The sequence below is a fragment of the Anopheles moucheti genome, chromosome 3 (genome assembly GCF_943734755.1).
Source record: "Anopheles moucheti chromosome 3, idAnoMoucSN_F20_07, whole genome shotgun sequence".
Classification (NCBI taxonomy): Eukaryota; Metazoa; Arthropoda; class Insecta; order Diptera; family Culicidae; genus Anopheles; species Anopheles moucheti.
Genome location: NC_069141.1, coordinates 35,908,759 through 35,929,058, shown reverse-complemented (window position 1 = coordinate 35,929,058; position 20,300 = coordinate 35,908,759). Strand labels below are relative to the sequence as shown.

Sequence of the window (20,300 nt, the reverse complement as noted above, 5' to 3'; positions counted from 1 at the left end):
ACAACGCACACAAATACAAAACCCGAGAGGTCAACTTCCTTACAAGTGTGTGCAGCACAGAATGAAGCGAGCGAAAAGAAGAAAAATGGCAAAACCCAAAGCCGTGGGGGGGACACACCAACAAAAACTCCCCCCTTCCCCCCCACTATCGTTCAAAAACATGCAACAAAACTGCTGCCCATGGCTTTTCCACGTCTCCAAGTTTTGTTTCGCTCTGCGTGGTGCTGTGTGCGTGTGTCTGCAATTTTTTTTCCTTTGCTTTTTCACGGGGGAATGCACTCAACCACCTCATCACTTTCCGAAGGTGTGCGAGGGGTTGGTGGGGGGGGAGGGGGAGGGGGGAGTGTCTTGCAGGAAGAAGAAGGGGAAGAATTTGTATTTATGCACAGCCAATGTTGCTGTACAGCGAAAACGAAAGTTCGACGCGTATTCGATCGATGCCCTCCTCTACCCTCCACCCTCCCCTTTTACCCCACCTTCCCATCCCCTACAGCCCCATCCAGGGGTTTCATTCGGACCGATATACACCTAGTGGTCTACATTCCAAAACAGACAGCCCCCTCCTGTGCTCCCATTCCCTTTCCACCCCCCCACCCTTGGACGCTGGTTCCGCGACCCCATATACCCGCATCGGTTTTCGACGGAGCTAAAGCCTCCGAAAGCACAATAATTGTTGCAATTATCCAACGGCCGCTTTGGGGCTGTTGTTTTTCTTATGCGCTCTCTGCCGGGGTGTTTGCTGGGATGGGTACTGCAAACAACACAGCGAACAGTTTGTGGAACAGTGGAGGATCGATGATTCTGCTCTTCGTTGGCGAATGCAATATATTCCCCACAAATTCCCCACTGCTAGGCAAAAACACCAACCCTACCGGGGGAGGGGGGAAGGCCGGCGGACAAACAAACTTTCCGCGTGGAATGATAATCACTGCAGCAACGGCAACTGGCTGCACGGTTGTTTTAGAAGTTGCTTTTGAAGGCATCACGAGCGGAGGGTGGTTTTGGGTAGTGTGTCTTAAAGATCGGCGAACGATCGAGAGAAGCAAAAAAAAGCAGAAACGAGGCCAATCTTCACCGCATCACAATACACACACACACATAAACACACACTCACGCATAACGCAACTCACTGGAACAGTACAAAACTTTGATTGTACGCCTTTTTTCGGTCTGGTTTTGACTCGCACTCACACTGCCCTCCTCCCCGGCTCGTGTGTCTTGTGTGTTCACTCGGGCACTCGGGATGCAACAAGATGCACAACAAGTGCAACGCACTTGTGCCAAGGGATGACACCTTCCTTTTTTCACCCGTTTTCCCGGAGGAGAACGAGGAAGTCACAACGAATTTACATGCGCGCACCGTTCTTTTTTTCTTTCGCACACTTTTACGTCTAACGGAAGTTAAGTATAAAGACGCACTTTTTGTTTGGAGGGTTTCTGTACAACAAATTTTCACTCGTATTCCGTTTTTCACGTTCCGGAAAAGGGCACAAAATAGAAAGAGGAAAAACTCACTGCAATAAAAAAAAATACCCCTAAAATCTTGGGTGGCCTCTGTGAGGTACGCACGCTAACAGTGGTACGGAAGGCGTAAAGATCAGCTCGACTACAGGCGCTCGGAACGGTTGGGCCCCGTTTGTGCCACGACGCCAGGCGCTCGACAAAGGGAACACAACACCGCACCAGAGTTGTGCACAATCGGCGGAAGCTAATTTCTCTCTCTCTCTCTCTCTCTCTCTCTCTCTCTCTCTCTCTCTCTCTCTCTCTCTCTCTCTCTCTCTCTCTCTCTCTCACTCGCTCTCACTCGCTCTCTCCACGCACACTTCGCTCAGCGAGATGGCGGCGGCAATCCGCCAGCTCAACACTTGGGAACGGTACGATCAGTTGGGTCTGTTGTCGCGACGACCCACTCTCGCATGCGCCTGCGTCCGCTCGCGACGACGCGACCTACACGATTGGTGGGGGTGAGAGGGGAAGCAGGAGGACGGTGTGGGTGGGTGGTTGATTTCAGGGGGAGGTTGGACCGATCGCGCATCGCGCCGACGGCATCTCCACGCATACTACTACCCCTAGAAGGGGCAACCGGATTCCACATGAAATCAGGGGAACCACTAACTGGTACTGGTAGTGGTCGTCGCCTGAAACCCCCTTTTCAACAACCAATTGCATCGTTTGTGGTAGTAATAATGGAGCATCAACAACATCATCAACTCCATACAGCAAAAAAGCGCATTATTTGCGGTGCGACACTAACATTATTCCGTCACGATAATGATGATGATGATGATGATGATGCGGATGTACTACTCACTAGGCACCACACACAACCACAAACACTACACTATACACTGATTCGTGTTTTTCTCTTCTTCTTCCACAAGGGGGTTGTTGATGTTGATGGAATTTTGTTGTTGTATATAAGCTTCTTTTTTTTGTTTTGCTCACTTCGTAACAATTACCAAAAAACAAAACCCGTCAACACACCACAGATAAACACAAAATTCTGCTGGTACGGGAACGCACACGCGTTTCTCTCTCTCTCGTGTATGTGTTTCGCCGTGCGCACGTCACTCGCGACTGGTGCGCCTGCCGTCTGAGCCGCGTTCACCCTCAAAAGGGCTGGCGACCGTTTCTGGCCACTTTCCAATCAACCCTCACATAAACAAATGCCGTGCCGCAGCGCACAACGGACAATTTTTGGAGAGAAAGTGAGTTGTGGATGGGAGAAAACGTGATCTCACCCTTGGTGAGCTGCAGGGTTGATGCTATAGCTCACCACGAAATGTGAGCGATTCGTCACGGGCTCACTGCATGCGGGCGCAACGCAAAGGGTGGTTCGAAACGTGAAGGGTGGAACAAAACGAAGATTATGCCACGACGGCTACGTGCACAGCAGCACCACACACGGAACTGCCGAAACACCACACAATGGCGTGAATGGCGTTCAGCGATGCATACCATTGAGCAACATTGCGCGAGAGAGCGGCGCACATAAACCGGAATGGGAGCCACACAAGAAAAAAAAAACCCTACATTTTATGTGAGAAAGAGAATTTTTCAACATACAAACACACACACACTTAGAAAGGCGGCGATCAGTTTTATGCTCGCGAAAGAATGTTTTATGCTCACTTTCTAAGGGCTGCATGTGCGTGTGGGTGTGTGCATTTTGTGCGCACGCACACAACGCGCACCGCACCAAAAAGTGACTTTTATGTGGTGCGACTTTATCTGCTTGTATCGGTGTGGTGGTGCCGATCTGCGGCTACAGGAATTGATCGCCTTGGTATGCGGCGAGTCACATTCTCCAGCAATTCCGTCAATTCCGCCCTGCCAGTGTGACACGTTTGCTTTTGGTTTAACGATCACCTATCTCGCTCACCCATCCATTGCATACTTTCATCATCATCATCATCATCGTCATCATTAACCATGCGTTAGTTGAAGGGCCATGTTAGGGGTGATGTGTTTAGAAAATGTTTCTACAGCCACTGCCGTCATCATCCAAAGAATGAAGAAAAGAAAGCAAACACGCAACAGATCATTTAACGCTGACAAATGCGATACATAATTCGTTTGGAACAAAGCTTTCAGAAACAATTAAACAAATCATTATCGCAAAAAAAAAAACAAGAACTCCCCGCTCCGATTTGAGATTGGTTCCGGCATGAATTGGTGTGCTTTTCTTTGGACCGAGGATGGTCTTATGCGGCCACTAAGTGCAGCGTAGTCCCGTCCTCCCTTGGGAGAGAACTAATAATTGACTCGAACTCAATTAGACGGAATAATCACTCCGGCCGGCAGAACGGTAACACACGCGCGGAAGAAGGTCGCCGTTGTTGCCGTTGAGAGCCTGTGCTTCTCCATAAAAGCTAGAACAGTGTGATCGTATACCGCGCGGCATGTGCCTCTGTGTGTGTGTGTGTGTGAGTGTGTTTGTACATGCATGTTGCAACAGTGCATGATGTCAGCTTATGTCTCGAAACTCTCTGGCTCCCGCTGCATTCCAGTGCAATGAATCGACTGAACCGATACAATACGACCACAGTCCGCTAGCAGCCGCCAGCGCTCCTCCATCAAAACCTCCGCTTTTCCCTTCGAGTTCTACCGGCAATCCGGCAAACTATCCGTCTCTCCCTCGGCTATATGGCTCTCTGCGTGCGTGTGTATAAAACCCCGAGAGACCAAGAACAGACGGCCCCCCCACCCCCTCCCCTTCTCCATCAGCAAAACAGTAGATGGTGGGACATTCTGAAGAGGGATGACACCATCTTTAAAGAGTTCAATCGACAGCGAAGAGTGCATGTGCAACCACTTGTGCAATCGGAGCGCGAACAACCACAAACCAGATTCCAACCATCATGTACTCCACTCCCTTCCCTCACCCTTGCCCTGGTTGCCTTGCCCCTGGCGCATCGAGACCGTAACAAAGACCAATTGACCAGTACCGAACCGAACAGATCCGGAACACGGCACCATCTAGACACACACACACACAATGCAGTAAATCAAGCAAGAAGTTCGCTATCTCACTTTAGCTGCCCCGGACATTTCGGACCACCCTGTACCTCAACCCGGGTTTTCCCATCCTAATGCTCCCAGTTTTCCAGTGCAAACAGATGAAATACACTGTTGTATCGTTAACTGCATTTGCAGTGCTCCCCTCTTCACCAACCCCTCTTTTCGCTGCCCAAGACAAAATCCCCCCCTACCGGTCGTCGGAGGCCCTTCACAACGGGATGGACCACGGGTTCCACAATTCCACCACCAAAAACTCCGTTTGCCAGCACTTGCCACATACAGTCGTTGTCAAAACTATAGAATTATTCCTATGTTTAATTCCTTGGCTGATTATTGCCGGGATAAGATCGCTAATACCAATGTAGGGATACGCTAATGTAGCGGTTTAGACGCTTGTACCATTTTAGTTTATGATTCAAAAGAGTTTTTGGGATAATTCTCAGGTATTTCTCCCATTAGCTCATTAGATCAGTACGTTACTATCACAATGATTCAATGCAGAAAATATGATTCTTGATATGGTTTAGCTTGATTTTAAATATGTTCTAACATTTCTCTTATTTCTGATCACTTCTCAAATACTTCAAGCTATATTTGACTTTGAAAATATTAATAACACAATGATCGACAGGTTAACCCGATCAATTCTTCACAATGGGCATAAATTTTTCAGGAGCCAAGGATTATTTGTATTAAAAGACGAGCTTGAAGAATTCTATGTTATTCTGAGATTTCTAAGATAGTCCCCGTAAGCGATCACTCTCTGTGTCCGGATCTCTATGAAAACTCGAATATTCTATGAAAAACAAGGTCAAAACCAACTCAACGTACATTTACACTTTTATGTAGGTTGTTGCAGTTTTTGATGTAGGTTGTTACCTCTAGGCTTCGAAACCTCTACTGAAAAGACTACTACCAGTTGCAGCAGGACGGTGTACCAGAATTTACGGAAATTTGGTCCAAACTCGGTTGCTGAGTGATTTAGACGACTTTTTGGAGACAGCTCTGTGGGGCTCCCGGATTTCAATCCTATTGACTTTTTGTTTGGTTCTGTATGATGTCGATTCTCAATAAATAAAAGGACATCGATTTGGATCATTTGAAGAGGGTAATTCTCTTACATAGGAAAAAATTACTAGAAAGTAAGATATATTGTAAAAGTTCTATATAAACATAGCTTTCAATACCAAAATGCAGAAACAACAAATAGTTTTATTGTGATCACGATGTGGTATGTTTAGACCATTAGTTATCCATAAACTTCTCTTAATCATATAAAAAAGTTGGATTAATTCCACAATGCTTTATTAATGCAGGATATTTTGATAATAAATATTCAAACAATTAAATTTCCCTTAATCAATTAAAAATTTCTATCGATCTTAATGGTCCTACAGTTTTGGCAACAACTGTAACGGTTCGGATTCCAGAACAGGAAGCCGAGAAGACTTCGAATGCAACACAAAACGATGCACCGTGTACGTATCTTGTCGGTTTAGCGAGTGGAATGCCTTCCGTACCGTAACCCTGTCGCGAAGACACTTGTGAGACGGCAGCAGCACCGTGGGGGGAGTGGCCGCCGCCGCGAAGTCCGGGGATTAGTTACTTCGAGTTTTGTAATGTGCAGTGGCGCTGCAGTGAAAACTTTTATTATCACCAAACAACTCGGTCGGTAATGGAGATCCCCGCCGCCATTACTAACACCACTGGAATAAAAGCTGGAATGACTAACACAGGCGCGATTGCGACTAGCGATGCTGCGATGGAAAATATGGGAGCATAAAAGCGTTGCCTTTAATGCCGAGGTCTTTGGGCACATTAAAACCCTCGACGATCTTCCCCCCCGACACACACTTACTGTCACTGCTTTCAACCATCCCGAGCGCATTGGCACTACTATAAAATGCACTTTTTACTGTGCGATTGTAATGGCACCTCTGCCGGGTTTAACCAAAGAACCGGAAACGCTACGAATGGTTGCCACTTATTTGCACCACAGAATCAACAGTGGAAAAGTGCAGAGTAGCATCGTCTTGCCACGGATTGTGTACGGCCAAAACACTGCACATCCACCCCTGTTGTGCCCATAGAAATATATTGTCAACGTCCTTGAGAAGCATGGAAACAATGTTGTTTGTGCAAAACCGAATGGCTCTGCTGTCGCGAAGGTGGATGGGCCAAAGTAACACGAACAAAGAAGTAAGGTGAGTGAGGAGGGTTTTTATTACATTCCAGCATCCCCCAAACACCATTTGCTACCTCACCGGAAAGTAACGTTATCGAAAACAAACAAAACATTATTGAGGAACAGAAAATGAGGTTAAGAAGGACTCATAAGTTCTTTCCCGCCTTTCCCTCCGAACTGCTGCACACTTTAATAATTCCTCTCCAAAATCTGCCCACATTCAGAGGAATTTTTGGCGGGGGGCTAAGCTTGACAGACTTCATTTTCGGGTCATCCTTCCTGTCGCAGCTTTTCAACGAGTTCGGCGTGCGACAAGATTCGAATTTGTTCAGCAGTTCCAGTTTTATGTTTCCACTATCATTGTCCTCCATCCGTTTGCGATGTGCCGTGTGACAGCATAAAAGAGAGCAACATACAACGCAACAAAGTGCTGCTTGTCAACGACCGGCAACACAAGAGTACAACTGCCCTTCCTACTGTATCTGTGTGCAGATTGGTCGTCAGCTCGTCGTCACCGCACACAACGTGGTGCATCTCGCGCGTACACGTGGATAGTTTTTGCACAAATTTGGAACGAAGTCCAAGTCCAAGCCCCCGGGAGCGAATATATGCTGATGGTACCATCACTTCATATTTTAGTACACTTGGCATTCGCTCTTCAGCGCCGAGATCCTTGCCGACACAGCGTCCGACACAAACTGCAAACGCCTACGAAAGGAGCAAACGGATCGGACAGAAGGATCCATTAAAGAATCACTAACGAAGTGTACCGACCTTAAGTCCCGCGTGACAGAGTGGGTCCTTTCCCTGCGACTGTATGCCCCGGTCTGTGGATAAAGGCAACGTCTTAACTTTGGTGCATGTTCCCTTGCTCCACACAACCACGGTGGCGCTTACATGTGTAGCGTTGCTTTTTAGACGACAAGCACGAAACGCTCGTTCAACCTTACGGGCCGGTGCGGTGTGCGGTTCGTCGTTCATCACGATAGCGCACTCATATTTCACGTGCACACTACAACTCCGCATGTTGCATACGGGAAAAAGGATGTCAAACTGCATGTTACCACCAATGCAGCAGCAGCGGACATGTAACGGGCAACGAAGCATATGGTGTGCTATCAAAAGGAAACGTCCTCCTTCGGCTAACGACGAACATTCAATTTTATCGGCACAAATATGGGGGTTGAGGGGCGTGAGTTCGTTCCACTTTTGAAAGTACATTTAAAGCATATCCATCACACCGGTTTTAGCTTATTTGTAGGAAGCTTTCTTCACGGACATCTTCTCCCACTTGACAGGACGGGCGGAGTCGGGTGCTTGTCGAATAACCTTAAATAACACCAAACATCGTTGCGTATGTCACTACCACCCATGAACACCACCCGCATCCTTCCGCAATGACAGCCTTTCATTAATGCAGTCAGTGACAACATTTAGCATGTGAATCTCTTGCCGAAGCAACAGCAGGAAACTGAGATCCTTGCATCTCTTTACGAACATTACCGCTGAAAGTTCGTGACGTGGAAACTTAATATTTTGATGGGTTTAGGCGCCTTCCGCTGTGCTATAGATGCTGACGTCCTACTTTGCTGCGTCTTCCTGGTGTTTGCTGTCTATTAGTCTTGCTCCATTTTCTCGCCGCTTCACCGTACGGTGGGGCTTCAATTTTGTACCAACTCGTCTCATTTGATTAAGAAGAAAATCGATCCTTTGCCTCCTCCAGAAGGCGGCTCATCATTATATTCCGGTATCGATATTAGTTAAGGACGATCTATACTTCCCTACACCGTGCAATCCAGAAGCTCTATAAATAATCGAGTAACGCTAGAATGGTTAGGGCATTCCGGTAGTTTAGTGATAGTTTCACCACAGTCTCTACAAACATTCTCCCACGTACGCAGAATTTGGCTATACCACGACGTTAAAACAAACTTAAGGAAAATCGGAAGACGACACTGTGGTTTGACGAGCTTTTGTAGAGTTAAATGAAACATTTGAAGAAGTACGTCAAGTGTAATAACGCTATATGAATATTTTATACCAATATGTTCGTAACAATACTTATATTCAGGGCAGTGGCGTATTTAGGAGTGCGGAGGCCCTGAGCAACAATACTTTTAGGTAGGTAAATCCTCAACTCTCGGCCTGTCTCAGCTCGGGGTCCCCGTCAGCTCGAGGCCCCCCGCAATTGCTTAGTTTGCTTACCGTTAAACCCGCCACTGATTCAGGGGTATCTATCATTCACTCATCTTGGTCAAACTACATTGTCAAATTTTGTATTACTTAAGTACCATACGCTCAGCTTAATCATCCTTATCCTCTATCTGGGCGGTCCTTTTTGATAGCTGCGTCGGTTTTCACACTATAGGACCGGTCCAAATTTTCATCGAGATCCCGATCCCACGTAGCAAGGACTTGACTGTCCGGCTAGATGGTAATATAAAACTAATAATCCAGAAATGGGGTAGCCTGGTCGTCCATTGGTAGTGACGACAGTCTTCACACGACAGGACCGGTCATTGTTCGATATGGCAATGTTCAAAGGATAGATGTAACCACGTCGAGGAGTCCAGTTGAAACTCGTTTATTGCTAAGTCCATGTACAGTTCATTTCTAGTTCATTCTACAGTTCATTTCCTATGTCATTCCCATTATCCGGTTCGTCTACACTTGGTACTTAATTTCCTAGCTACAATCCTAATAATTCAGTCTTACAATCCCATCCGAACCATTCCGCCGTACACAGGACTTACTACATAAAGCTGCGGGTAAAAATAAAAAGTCAAAGAAAGCCAGAAGTTTCAGGCCCTTGAGGTTTGTTGTGCTGATATAGAAGAAGAAGCTAGAAATGATAGGCATCATAGGTCTTTACGCGAAAAGAAGACCCCATCGTTCGATGTCATACACAGAAACGTCGTCGATCGAAACACATCAGGATTTGGTCCTACGTTTCTATAGTTTTTTAACCATGATGTTGTTGTGCTGGCGGCTCGGTGGTGTTATTGGTAGCACATGACAGGAACGACCGGTCCAAAATCCTATCCGGAGCAATCATCCGTACACAGGACTGACTATCCGGCTACGGCTAAATAAAGTCAAAGTTAGCCAGAAATGACAGACATCGACCTCTTGAGGTTGTTGCGTCGATTAAGAAGAACAAGAAGTTGTTGTTATTGACGCTGATGTTGCGACTAGCGGTTGATTGACATATTGTATAGGACCTAGCCGGTGGAGTCAAATAATACATTAGCTACAGCCGTTACAAGTTAAAATCTCTACAGGACCTTAACCATATAGACTAACTGGTAACTCTTTTATGGATAATATTCAAATTATAAATGTCCAGATAGATCACAGATAGGTGATATAAATCATAGATATCATACAGCAAGAGGCCTGAAGTGGGAAAGATTGTCAAACCACTAATTATAATGAGATAAAATAGGCTGGCCGGAATCGGAATATGAAATTGGGAGCCTTGGCTCTAACAATTAGTATAGTTAATAATAGCGATGAACGAATCTGAATCTAAATTTCAAAAATTCATAAATCATTCAAGTTTTTTGACCTCCCCCCTGGAGAATCGATCAATCATTTGAATGACTTCTTAATAAAGTTCCATATGAAAAATTCCTTAACCACAACACTCGTTAATAATGCACAGCTTGTTCTCAATGACACGCTTAGTCAGGGTTCGCGAAAGGATTGTCACATTATGCACCGTCCCCGAAAGCTAGGCTCGGTATTTCACGTATATTACTCAAACATTGAAGAGAGATACAACACTTTAGGTAGAGCGAATTAAAAAGAACAACAATAACTGCCCTTTTTTATGAAAACTATAAATCCACTTTTCCAAAAATAAATGCAAAACTCTGCTAATAAATGGGCAGTTTTTGGTGCAATTTTTTGGCACCATGGACGCAGTCAGAAGTCTGTGGACCGTAGGGTAATGAGACAACCATCTTGCTGGTCCCGCTAGTTAGCCAACCTTCTGCAGACGCCACGGGAACGTTAACCTTCCCTGCGCTGCTCATCAAACTAACAATAATTACATTTTTTATGAGCTTCTTCCTGCCTGGCTGAAACTGCACCGTGCTGCACTTTTACAACTTACGTGCATATTACCTCCGCCCAATCGTTTCCCTTATGTCCTCCGCCTTCTTGTACAGCAAAAAAAAAAACAGACAACAAAATGATGTTTTATTTCCGCAAAAATGTTACCCAGTGTGCGGAAAGAAGCAAAAAAAAACAAGCAGCCTTTATGATTCTAGCCCGACAGGGTTCCACCTTCGCGATGGAACTCTGTTTGGGGGGTTCTGCACCATTCCAGCTTTATGTCCCAGCAACGCAACGCTGAGCTGCATTCGAAAGCGCCCGCCGGGCACACCAACCCCGTGTCGCTTTCGTGTTGTCTGGCGGCGTACATTATATGGCCTATATACACACACACACACACACACACACACAGGATGCACATACAGCTTCAAACCCATTATATGCCGAATCACTTCTCGCCGAAATGGTCTGCACCGTTGAATGGACGAAACAAGAATCGTCGCTCTTTTCACGGCGACCACGGGGGCGGCACATATCAAAATAGGAGGAAAACCCTTTTCGCAAAAGTGAGCTTTTCAGCGCGTTAACAACAACATGGCCTGGCGACGCCGCAGAGCCAAGAATGCGTCGCGTCTGCGGGGCCCGGTTACCCGGGTTGCGCGGCCACACACAACTCTAACTTACGATTTATGGCCCATAAAGAAAAAAAAAACATCGACGGTGCGCATCATATTCTATCCGACGAGGAAGTCGAGTGGCAGATTATCGTTCCTGTTTTGCCATGCTCTCATCGCACACCCGTGCGTTTCCTTCCGTCTCGCATTTCCAACCATGGAATTATGTTCATCCGGATGGCTTTTTGTGTGTGCGTGTATTTGTTAGTGTCCGCGTCCGGCCTATCGCAAAACCGGGGAGATTGCAACAAGTTGCCCCGGTATCTTAATTTGAACGGCACCGAGAAGCCACGGTTCGCAGCTTCGCACCGTTGATGAAGAGCGAATGCGGCATTTCATGCTTGTTTTTCCTCGTGCTCACGCTCGTATACGCTTTTCGGGTTCTCGGATACAACGATTTTATTACGATCAGATTTATTGCAACTGGTTATGGAGTGGCTGTGAATGCCGAATGAACCTTCGCATCGGTTCGGTCGATCGCAAAACCATCATCCAACATCCCCGCAGTGGTGGTGTTGTGGTGTGTCGGCGTTGGTAAGATGTATATTTTATTGAGCGAATTAAAATCTCTTTCAATTTCCCGCTGGGAATACCGCCGTCTCGTCGTGCCCTGGGTTATTTTCTTCGTGCTACTATCATATCGCTAACAATTGCATTACTGATTTGATGTATTGGTCGGTCGTGTGCAGGAGCCGGCACAGTGATGATCACCCGCGGTTCGACCGATTTGAATAGGATCCGAAGGTCAAATTCATTACGGGTTTTAGTTCAACAAATTAAGCTCTCGTCTTTTGTCGTATGTGCCTTCCCTACCTTCGCCTGCTGCTTCGTTGAATGTGATCTTTTACATCTCGAATCGATATGCATCGACGTCAGCAATCGGTCCTTCCTCGTTCACGGATTCTTTCCCTCCGTTTTGGTGAGCGCGCCTGAAAGGTTGCTATCCAGTTACCATTTCCCTCCGCGCGTGGTTCCGATATCCGAGCTTCGAGCTTATTTCCACGTCTAAAGGGCCAATTTATCAGCTCATCGAGTTACACGCCGCACGATAAAGCCTGGCTCACGATACGGCTAGCGGGTATCCGGTATTGGATCATTTAAGGGGACCGCTATGAAGCATGCTTGAACACCCGGTGGTACGGAGTGTCTGTGTAAATGGTAATGTGGAAATTCCCAATTGATTTCCAGCTAGCTCCGTCCGTGCTGAGACGCAGGGTGCCTGGTGTTGCCGTGTGTCGTGGCAAGCTTATCGGAGGGTAAACATATTGCACATATCCTGTGTATGAATGACGCAGTACAGACACATTCAGGGTCATCGGTAAACTGGACCAGTGTCTCGCCACCGTATGCTAAACCGCTCTTGACTGCGATCGATCGATCGCAATTCGTATTGATAGTATTCAAGCAACGTAAGAAGGGGAAAAAACAGCATAAACATTACCCTTCCACGATTCGTCGTTCCCGGAGACGGCAATCATCGATGTGGCGCACATTTACGTCGTTTCGTTGAATCACGTACACCACACAGACGCACGCACAGCTCCACACTTCCGAGCACAGCAAATATGATTCCAAATTCAATGTAAACAGTCAATGAAGGAACGGACCAAATGGTTCGCACCAACGGAGTACAGCGATTTGCAACGTTTGCATATGCGTTTTGTTATATCACTTCATTTTTTGTCCTCTCTTCGTACTCCAATTTTTGCATAAACATATTCCCGAGCCGCTGGGCACAATTTCGACCAACGGCAGGATCCTTACGGCGCCGGAAAATAATGGATTAAACCTCTACCCTTATCCATCGCCAAGTGACCGGGGCATTCATTTCATTGTACTGGCTCACCGGCGCACGACGAACGTTCCGAAAGCCTCGCGCGATCCGCGACCGCGCACTGGACGGCTTGTGGACATTCATTCGGGTTTGGCTACCGTCGGGCATCATTATCCGCGCCCACACTGCCAACCGTTGTGTGGGTGGGTGGGTGGCAAGAATTAGCACGGGGTCGACGAACGGCGAGAAGACGGGCACGGACCCGATTTGAAAATCAAATTTATCACCTTTCTGCGCCCCATTCAACGGCAACCTGCTGCTGTTGATGCCCGCAACTTGTCTGGACTTTTGCTGGTGTTATTGGCGACTTGTTCGCATAATTTCCTTTCCATTCGGGTCTCGTTTGCTCTCTCGTTTTCGCGCAACCAAACCGAACGTTGGGAACAGATTTAAATTTTCAGCCATAATTTTTCACACAATGTCAAGCTTTTACCACACAAGCAGACTCGAGCTGTTGCCTTTCATTCTACAGTGACAAGAGAGTACGAGACTCTAGCGACATGAATTCTGTTCAAATGGTGAGTCTATTGAGAATTCCCTTCGTTTTTCAACGCCAGTTGCCTTTGTTCGGGCCCGAAATCAAGCAACCCTTCGCCAGATGTCCGGTGGAATCTATTAAAATTCACAACCACAAAAAAAAATTAACGTTTGATCCTGCCGGATTAGGCAGGGCGCAACCATTAATAATCGCTTTTCGTCACCCACTCCCTTCCCCAAATGAAACACCGCCAGACGGCAGGGAAGGTGTGTTTTTGTGTGCTGTTAGATTGACGCAAATTGTCACCACATTTCACCTTTTTTATGATTTTTCTTTTAACATTCGGTCGCACCACGGTGGCGGACCGGTGGTGGTGGTGGTGGCTGGGTTTTATCGCTTTTAATGGGCCGCGCACGCGGAAAGTAAACTTTACTTTCGGGCCGGGAAGGGAAAACATAAAACAATTAACGCTCCCGTGATGCGTTGGTGGTTTCCGCCTGTGGCACCTGTGGCAGCTCGCTGCTTGCCATAAAAAAAAATGTACCGTCACGAATCATTAACGCATCAGTATTATCAGCCCCGAACGATTCGGTAAAAGATATCGCATTCTCCCCGGGGGCGTTGTGCCTGATGCTTGTGTTTAACGATTTGATTGAGAAATGGCGTTCACCCTCGATGAGATTTGGGGACTTGTATTCAATATGCGCGCCACAAGTGTTTCTGGTCCAAAAACCCCAACAAATTGCATCGGTATTTCGGCAAACGAAAGCCCTTTTCCGTGCCGGTTACACGCATTACACTCGAATGTCGATTAATCAGCTACCGGGATTGCATTTTAATTTCTACCTAAAATAGCGATTTAAACAGTAACACAGCACGGAGGAATTTTGAGAAAATGGGTTTCACCTACCTCGTATAGTTTCCCGGTTGCCCGCGATCTGAAACGTGACAGCTACCCCGGGTCGTACGTGAAACAGGACAACGTGCTCCGACGGTGGTGTATGGGCCGGACAGAATGGGCGCGTTTCTAGCTCAAAGCCGGGCCCGAAATGGAACACCGGTTCCACCATCGGCCAACCGGCGGCCGGATTGTGCGTGGTGTGGGTGGCGGTAGACGCTACGACGGCAGCCGCGGCTGCCGCATTCGCCGGCATCCGCTGTCCGGCCGTGGCCGGTATACCGTTGATCAGCTGATGATGGTGATGGTGATGGATGTGGTGCAGCGATTGAATCCGCTGGTGCTGTAGCGTCGGTTGGTTCACCTTGATAGCACCGCTCGTGGCTACCGTGCTCGGTGCAAGGGTTAGAATTGGCTGCTGGGATTGGCTGGTGGCCGCCGGTACCCCGACGGTTGAACCGGCACCGCTACAAACCGTGGCCGGCCCCGCACCGGTACCGGTCGTGATGCAACTGTTCAGCGACCCGGTGGCCATGGCGACTGCATTTCGTGCCGTTGGGGCGACTACCGCGATGGCGGCCGATGTTGCCGTTTTCGTTACTACGATACCGCCCGTACCGACACCGACCGGTGGTTCTGTGGCCATCTGTATCTGCACGCGCCGATGTTTCTTCACCGTGCCGATCGGATAGTACGCCGCCGTTGCCGCTGCCGTTGCTGTTAGTGGAGGCGGAAAGCTGAATAATGGTTGCTGCTGTTGCTGTTGCTGTTGTTGCTGCTGCTGCTGCTGCTGTTGATGCTGCTGCGATTGCTGCTGAAGCTGCGCGGGATGGGCCGGAAGAAGATGGTGAAGGTGTTGATGGTGGGGCTGGGCCTGTATCAGCACCTGCGCGGTGGACGAAGCGCAGGACAGCGCCACCGATGACGGCTGGTGGATGATCTCCTTCGGGCACTGGGGCTTCTGGTGCTGCTGCTGGGAAGCGGTCGATAATAGTGGTGCCTTTACCATCGAAAATCTGGTTTTGCGGATGGCACCTGCTCTGCCGTCACTATCCGTGATTTATTCCGTTCTTTAAAACCGCGGATCACAAAAGGTGTGGGAGGAAATTTTCCGCCACGGAAACCACGGTTGCAGAGGTGGCGCGTGGTCGAGAGCGATCAGTGACAATCAAAGTCCTTTTATAACAGGGATACACTTACTAAACATACAAACACATACGCACGCGCGCAAACACACACGGCTTCCCCGTACGGTCTAACTAGTTACTACAGAGTTCGCGAATGAGCAGCTAATAAACTGACACCGTAACGTTGCCCAAAAGGCCGACAAAACCACCAACCAAACGCAAACGGACGCCTTCCTCCAGCGCGACACCGAGCTTAACTGTGGTTACGGAGCGCGCGCGCGCACGCTATCTCATACACCTTCCTACTGCGGGTACGTATACACCAAAGGGGGACACACAGCCTCTGGATCGTTCGCTCTCGAGCTCTTTCTCTAATTACGGCGCATTTCATCGGGGACAGCCGGGGATGGGCGGTACACAACAGATAAATTCATCAATCGGCCGCGCCACTAACACTTTGTAACGCCGGACCGGTTGAACGTTCACTGACGTGGCGCTGATGACGCGATGAGTTGGTGGCTAGTAGCCGTAGTACTGTTGCTGGTACAACGGACAGGCGGAAGGACATGCCACCCACCTTTTGGCACACGACGCAGTGATTGTGGGATCGAGCTAGGTTGGTGATCCTATGAAACACAACACGCACTGCGGGGCGCGATGGCGAAAGGATACGCGTGGCCAATCATTCTACGACGCCACATCTGTTTAACATTCCTGCCTTCTACACACAGCAGACACACACACTCGCGTTCTCTTTTGGCACGGGCTGGAAGGATCACACACCGCGAAAAACGGATCACTTTGTTGCAAGTTACTGTGGTCGTCGATATCTTCGCCTAAACATACACACGCACGGCGTGGTATCGTAACTGATCGTGTACCGGGGGTTCAGACACTTCAGATAATGCAAATACTTGTCTCGAGTTGTGTGTTGTCTGCAAAAAAAAAAAAGAAAGATACTTCAATTAGTTACACGACCCATCAGGATGATGTAGTACAACTATACTTAGCGCAGCAAAACACACAGATGGTACAAGACCCATTCAAACACAGTTGGTGTGTGTTTTTGGCACACTACTCTACGGTTCCGCCGTTGACTGGAGGGTGCTGTCTGTTATCGCACTTTTATGCGCACAACTTTCCTCGCACACCATTCACACAAACCCGACCGCTTCACACGCCCCCACCGTTGCCCTTATGATTTATGGGTCTGCTACCATCTTATCAGAACAACAACGTACGACATGCATCAGCTGCCGACGACTGCTCCGACAGGAATCACCCGGATGTGACGTCAGAAAGGTTCTATTTTTGGCCGACATGCAGTAGACTTCAAGATATTACCACCAAATATGGCCCACGCAATCAAAACCGTGGGCCTTGCAAATATCGAGAGACCGCCTTCCTCTGGAGTGTTGATGCTTTCCTCGAGCTCCTTCCCGTGCAGCTGTGACGTGCCGTGGTGATAATGTTTGTGGAACGTGGGGGACGTGTTAACATAGACACAACATAATCGCCGATATCGTGGCGATGGCTTCGCTTTCCATCAATGAATTAAGCACACGTCACTACTTGTACACACATGTGCGTCATCGCGGGGGGGGCCAAACGTGGAAGTGTTTGAGTTGCGGGATTTCCTAGCCTTTTCCTTATGCGCTTCCTCGAATCGTGCCTGTTTACTTTACTGAAACACAATGCTGCACACCCCGCCGGATCAAGAACCGCGGGTCAAGAAAGGTGGCGGCTTTAGTAGATTGGTTTTTAATTCTGAAATCTATCGTCCGCGGCCAGACATAGCCACATAAACGATTACAACGAGCGCTGTGTGTGTGTGTATACTGTTCCCATTTTTAAAGCCTCCCTAATCTAATCATAATGACCGCAAAAACAAGCAATCTAACACAGCAGGTCCGATTGTGTATTTTTTTTTTGCGGAAAATACCCTTTGGCATCATTATCGGCCCATTTAATAAATATACTTTTGAGCACACCCGGAACAAGATTCGTTAAATGCAAAAGGGTTAGAACAAAGGACAGTAAAAAGATGTTTAGGAATGTAGGAAGAGAACGAAGGAAAAAGCTATAATAATTTATTCCACTTGCTGCGTAGCTATTTACATGTAAAGCAGACACATGCCATGTAGTCAGTGGAAGGGTCTCAGGATGATCTCTACCTAGGTACCCCAACGAAGCTTGAACGTTTAAGAGACAATTCCCCACCCTTAAGGCGAGAAATATCTGGGAAGTCAATTTCAAGGATGCGTGTGATTGAACATACGCAGAGAGACAGAGGATGTGGTGGGGGTGGGTGAGAATCGAGGATTCGGTTGGCGGCTATTTCTATCACTTTCTCTCTTCATTTAAGTACAACCGAGTGCGCTCACAGAGAGACACGAGCGGATATATTCACAAATACACGTAACGCGTAGTGGCGCATCACATTACACCATCCGCTGTTGTTACGACTCGGGGTCGCTATAATTGCAATATGAAGCTCACCACCCGGCGGCAATGTATCGCGCGGGGTCAGTCGTATACCAATTCCGTTTGTGTGCTATATTTACCATACTGGGTTAGAATTCAGGCAGCACTGGAAGCATGAAGAAAACCTACAAATATACAAACAAAAATGCGTACACTCGATACGGTAGGAGAGGAGATTAGTGTACTTATCCACGGCAAGGTATTAAGTTAATTTTCAGCAATCGACATTCCATTTGGGATGTCCAAAATCCCCACGGCTATTACAGGCATTTTTCGACCGATTTATATCATACGCACCACCAGCCACGGAGCTGTAGGAGGACCCTTCGAGTAAATTTAATACCATTATTTATGCATCCAAATCTATGCCTATGCTCTCTCTCTCTCTCTCTCTCTATCTCTCTCTTTTGGGGCTCGTTGTCTCGATCGACGACGTGTGTTCCTCCCTTGAGGGGGGGAACGATGATCTAGCGCGGATATCTGCGACGCTATACGTCGTAATAGCGATAGCATATGGTAACGACACTGATTAATAATCCACACTTGGCCAATGCATTAAGGCTAGTCGAGCAGTTCTTCTGGTAGAGCTTGGACACAGTCTACAAAGAGGAGCAGAAAAACACGAGCAGGCCGGCATAAGCGCACTCAATCACGTTCCTTCCTGCTTTCGCATTCCATGCTCGTTTCCGCCACTTAGTGTCTTCGGTTCGGTGGAGTCCGGAATGGAGCACCCCCGGAAGGTGCTGGAGAAATTCCGTGTTCCTCGCGAGCTGCATGCTCCAAACTGTGCATGATTGATTGGGTTCGAGCATCTTCAACGGTCCTGTCGCTGATACACTTCGAAACAGTTCATCATCTGCATCCGAGTACAGCCTCGATGAAGCAGAAAAGTAGCAAAGCAGGCCCTGATTATCCGTCCCTAAAAAACGAATGCGTTGCGGGTGAATTATATTGCGCATCGAGAACGTCGCGATGCATCGAGAAAAACAAGGGGTGCGAAATCAGCTGGACACGGGCATTCCTGCCTCGCGGAACCAGCTGCAATCACTCTGCGTGTGGGCTGCGCACACTTTCGACTGCCTTTCCTAAAAGGCCGTTTCTTCTCCTACGCCACACGCAGCATCACTTTCTTCGCCGATTTTTGCTGGACTCTCCGTGAGAGTTGCAGCCTTGACTCGGCCGCCGTGCACTTTTATGCAATTTATGTAACGCCCTTCCAACCAACCACTTCACTGGAAGCTGGATGCACCCGGAATGAATGCCCGGTGAAAAAAAACAGCACCATCCGTAACCGGAGGCTGCCATATGTCACGAGCTGCACTTCATCAAAGTGCGTCTTCCAGATGGTTGTCCCATGCCTGAACCGGTGTGTGCCTTTGCACACATGCACCAAAACCACCCGGTACACTGCACCAGACGCCGTAGAATCCCTGCCAGCTAAAATCCAAAGAATCACACACACGCCATTCTCACATTACCGTACACATAATCAGTACCGAAGGACATTTGTGAAACTATGGTAATCTTCATAGCAACCCACGATTTGTAGCACAATTACGCGCACACACTCACTCACAAGCGATGCAATTGCTTCTTTCTAAGCAGGCGTTGCGTTGCATTCAGGTTCCGGAAATTCTTCGAATGACTCACGGTCACACCGGAGACCACCGTGATATTATACTGTAGGGACGGGTTTCTACTCGCATAGGCCACAAACAACATCTATTTCCGAGATTGGAAAATCTGCTCGGCCCTTATTGCCACGCCAATATTGTCGTTCGCCGCACAGCCGCATAAACACAGTCAAACACATGCGCATCCCTTATCGTCTCCGAGCCGTGGTGCTCGGATCGCTACGGAATTCGCTCTTGCCACAGCCTCTTTCGATACGTTTTTATATATCGTTTCAATCTCTCCACACACACACACGTACACACACGTACACATCTCTCGCTCGCAATACTCCTGCGATTTCTCTGGCAGGAAAAAATAAATGCAAATAATTCCGGGAATGCCGCTGCTTTTGACAGATGGAAGCTT

General features: G+C 47.9%; 1 protein-coding gene across 1 annotated transcript in view; it reads right to left on the bottom strand.

Annotated features, from left to right (window-relative positions):
• Positions 1–15,874, bottom strand: part of LOC128305133 (fibronectin type-III domain-containing protein 3A) — a 54,228-nt gene extending 38,354 nt beyond the window's left edge. Inside the window, exon 1 of the mRNA XM_053042439.1 lies at positions 14,662–15,874. Within this exon, the coding sequence (XP_052898399.1) occupies positions 14,662–15,658 (997 nt within the window). The 5' untranslated portion in view covers positions 15,659–15,874. The remainder of the gene's footprint in view (positions 1–14,661) is intronic.
• Between the last annotated feature and the right edge of the window lie 4,426 nt (positions 15,875–20,300).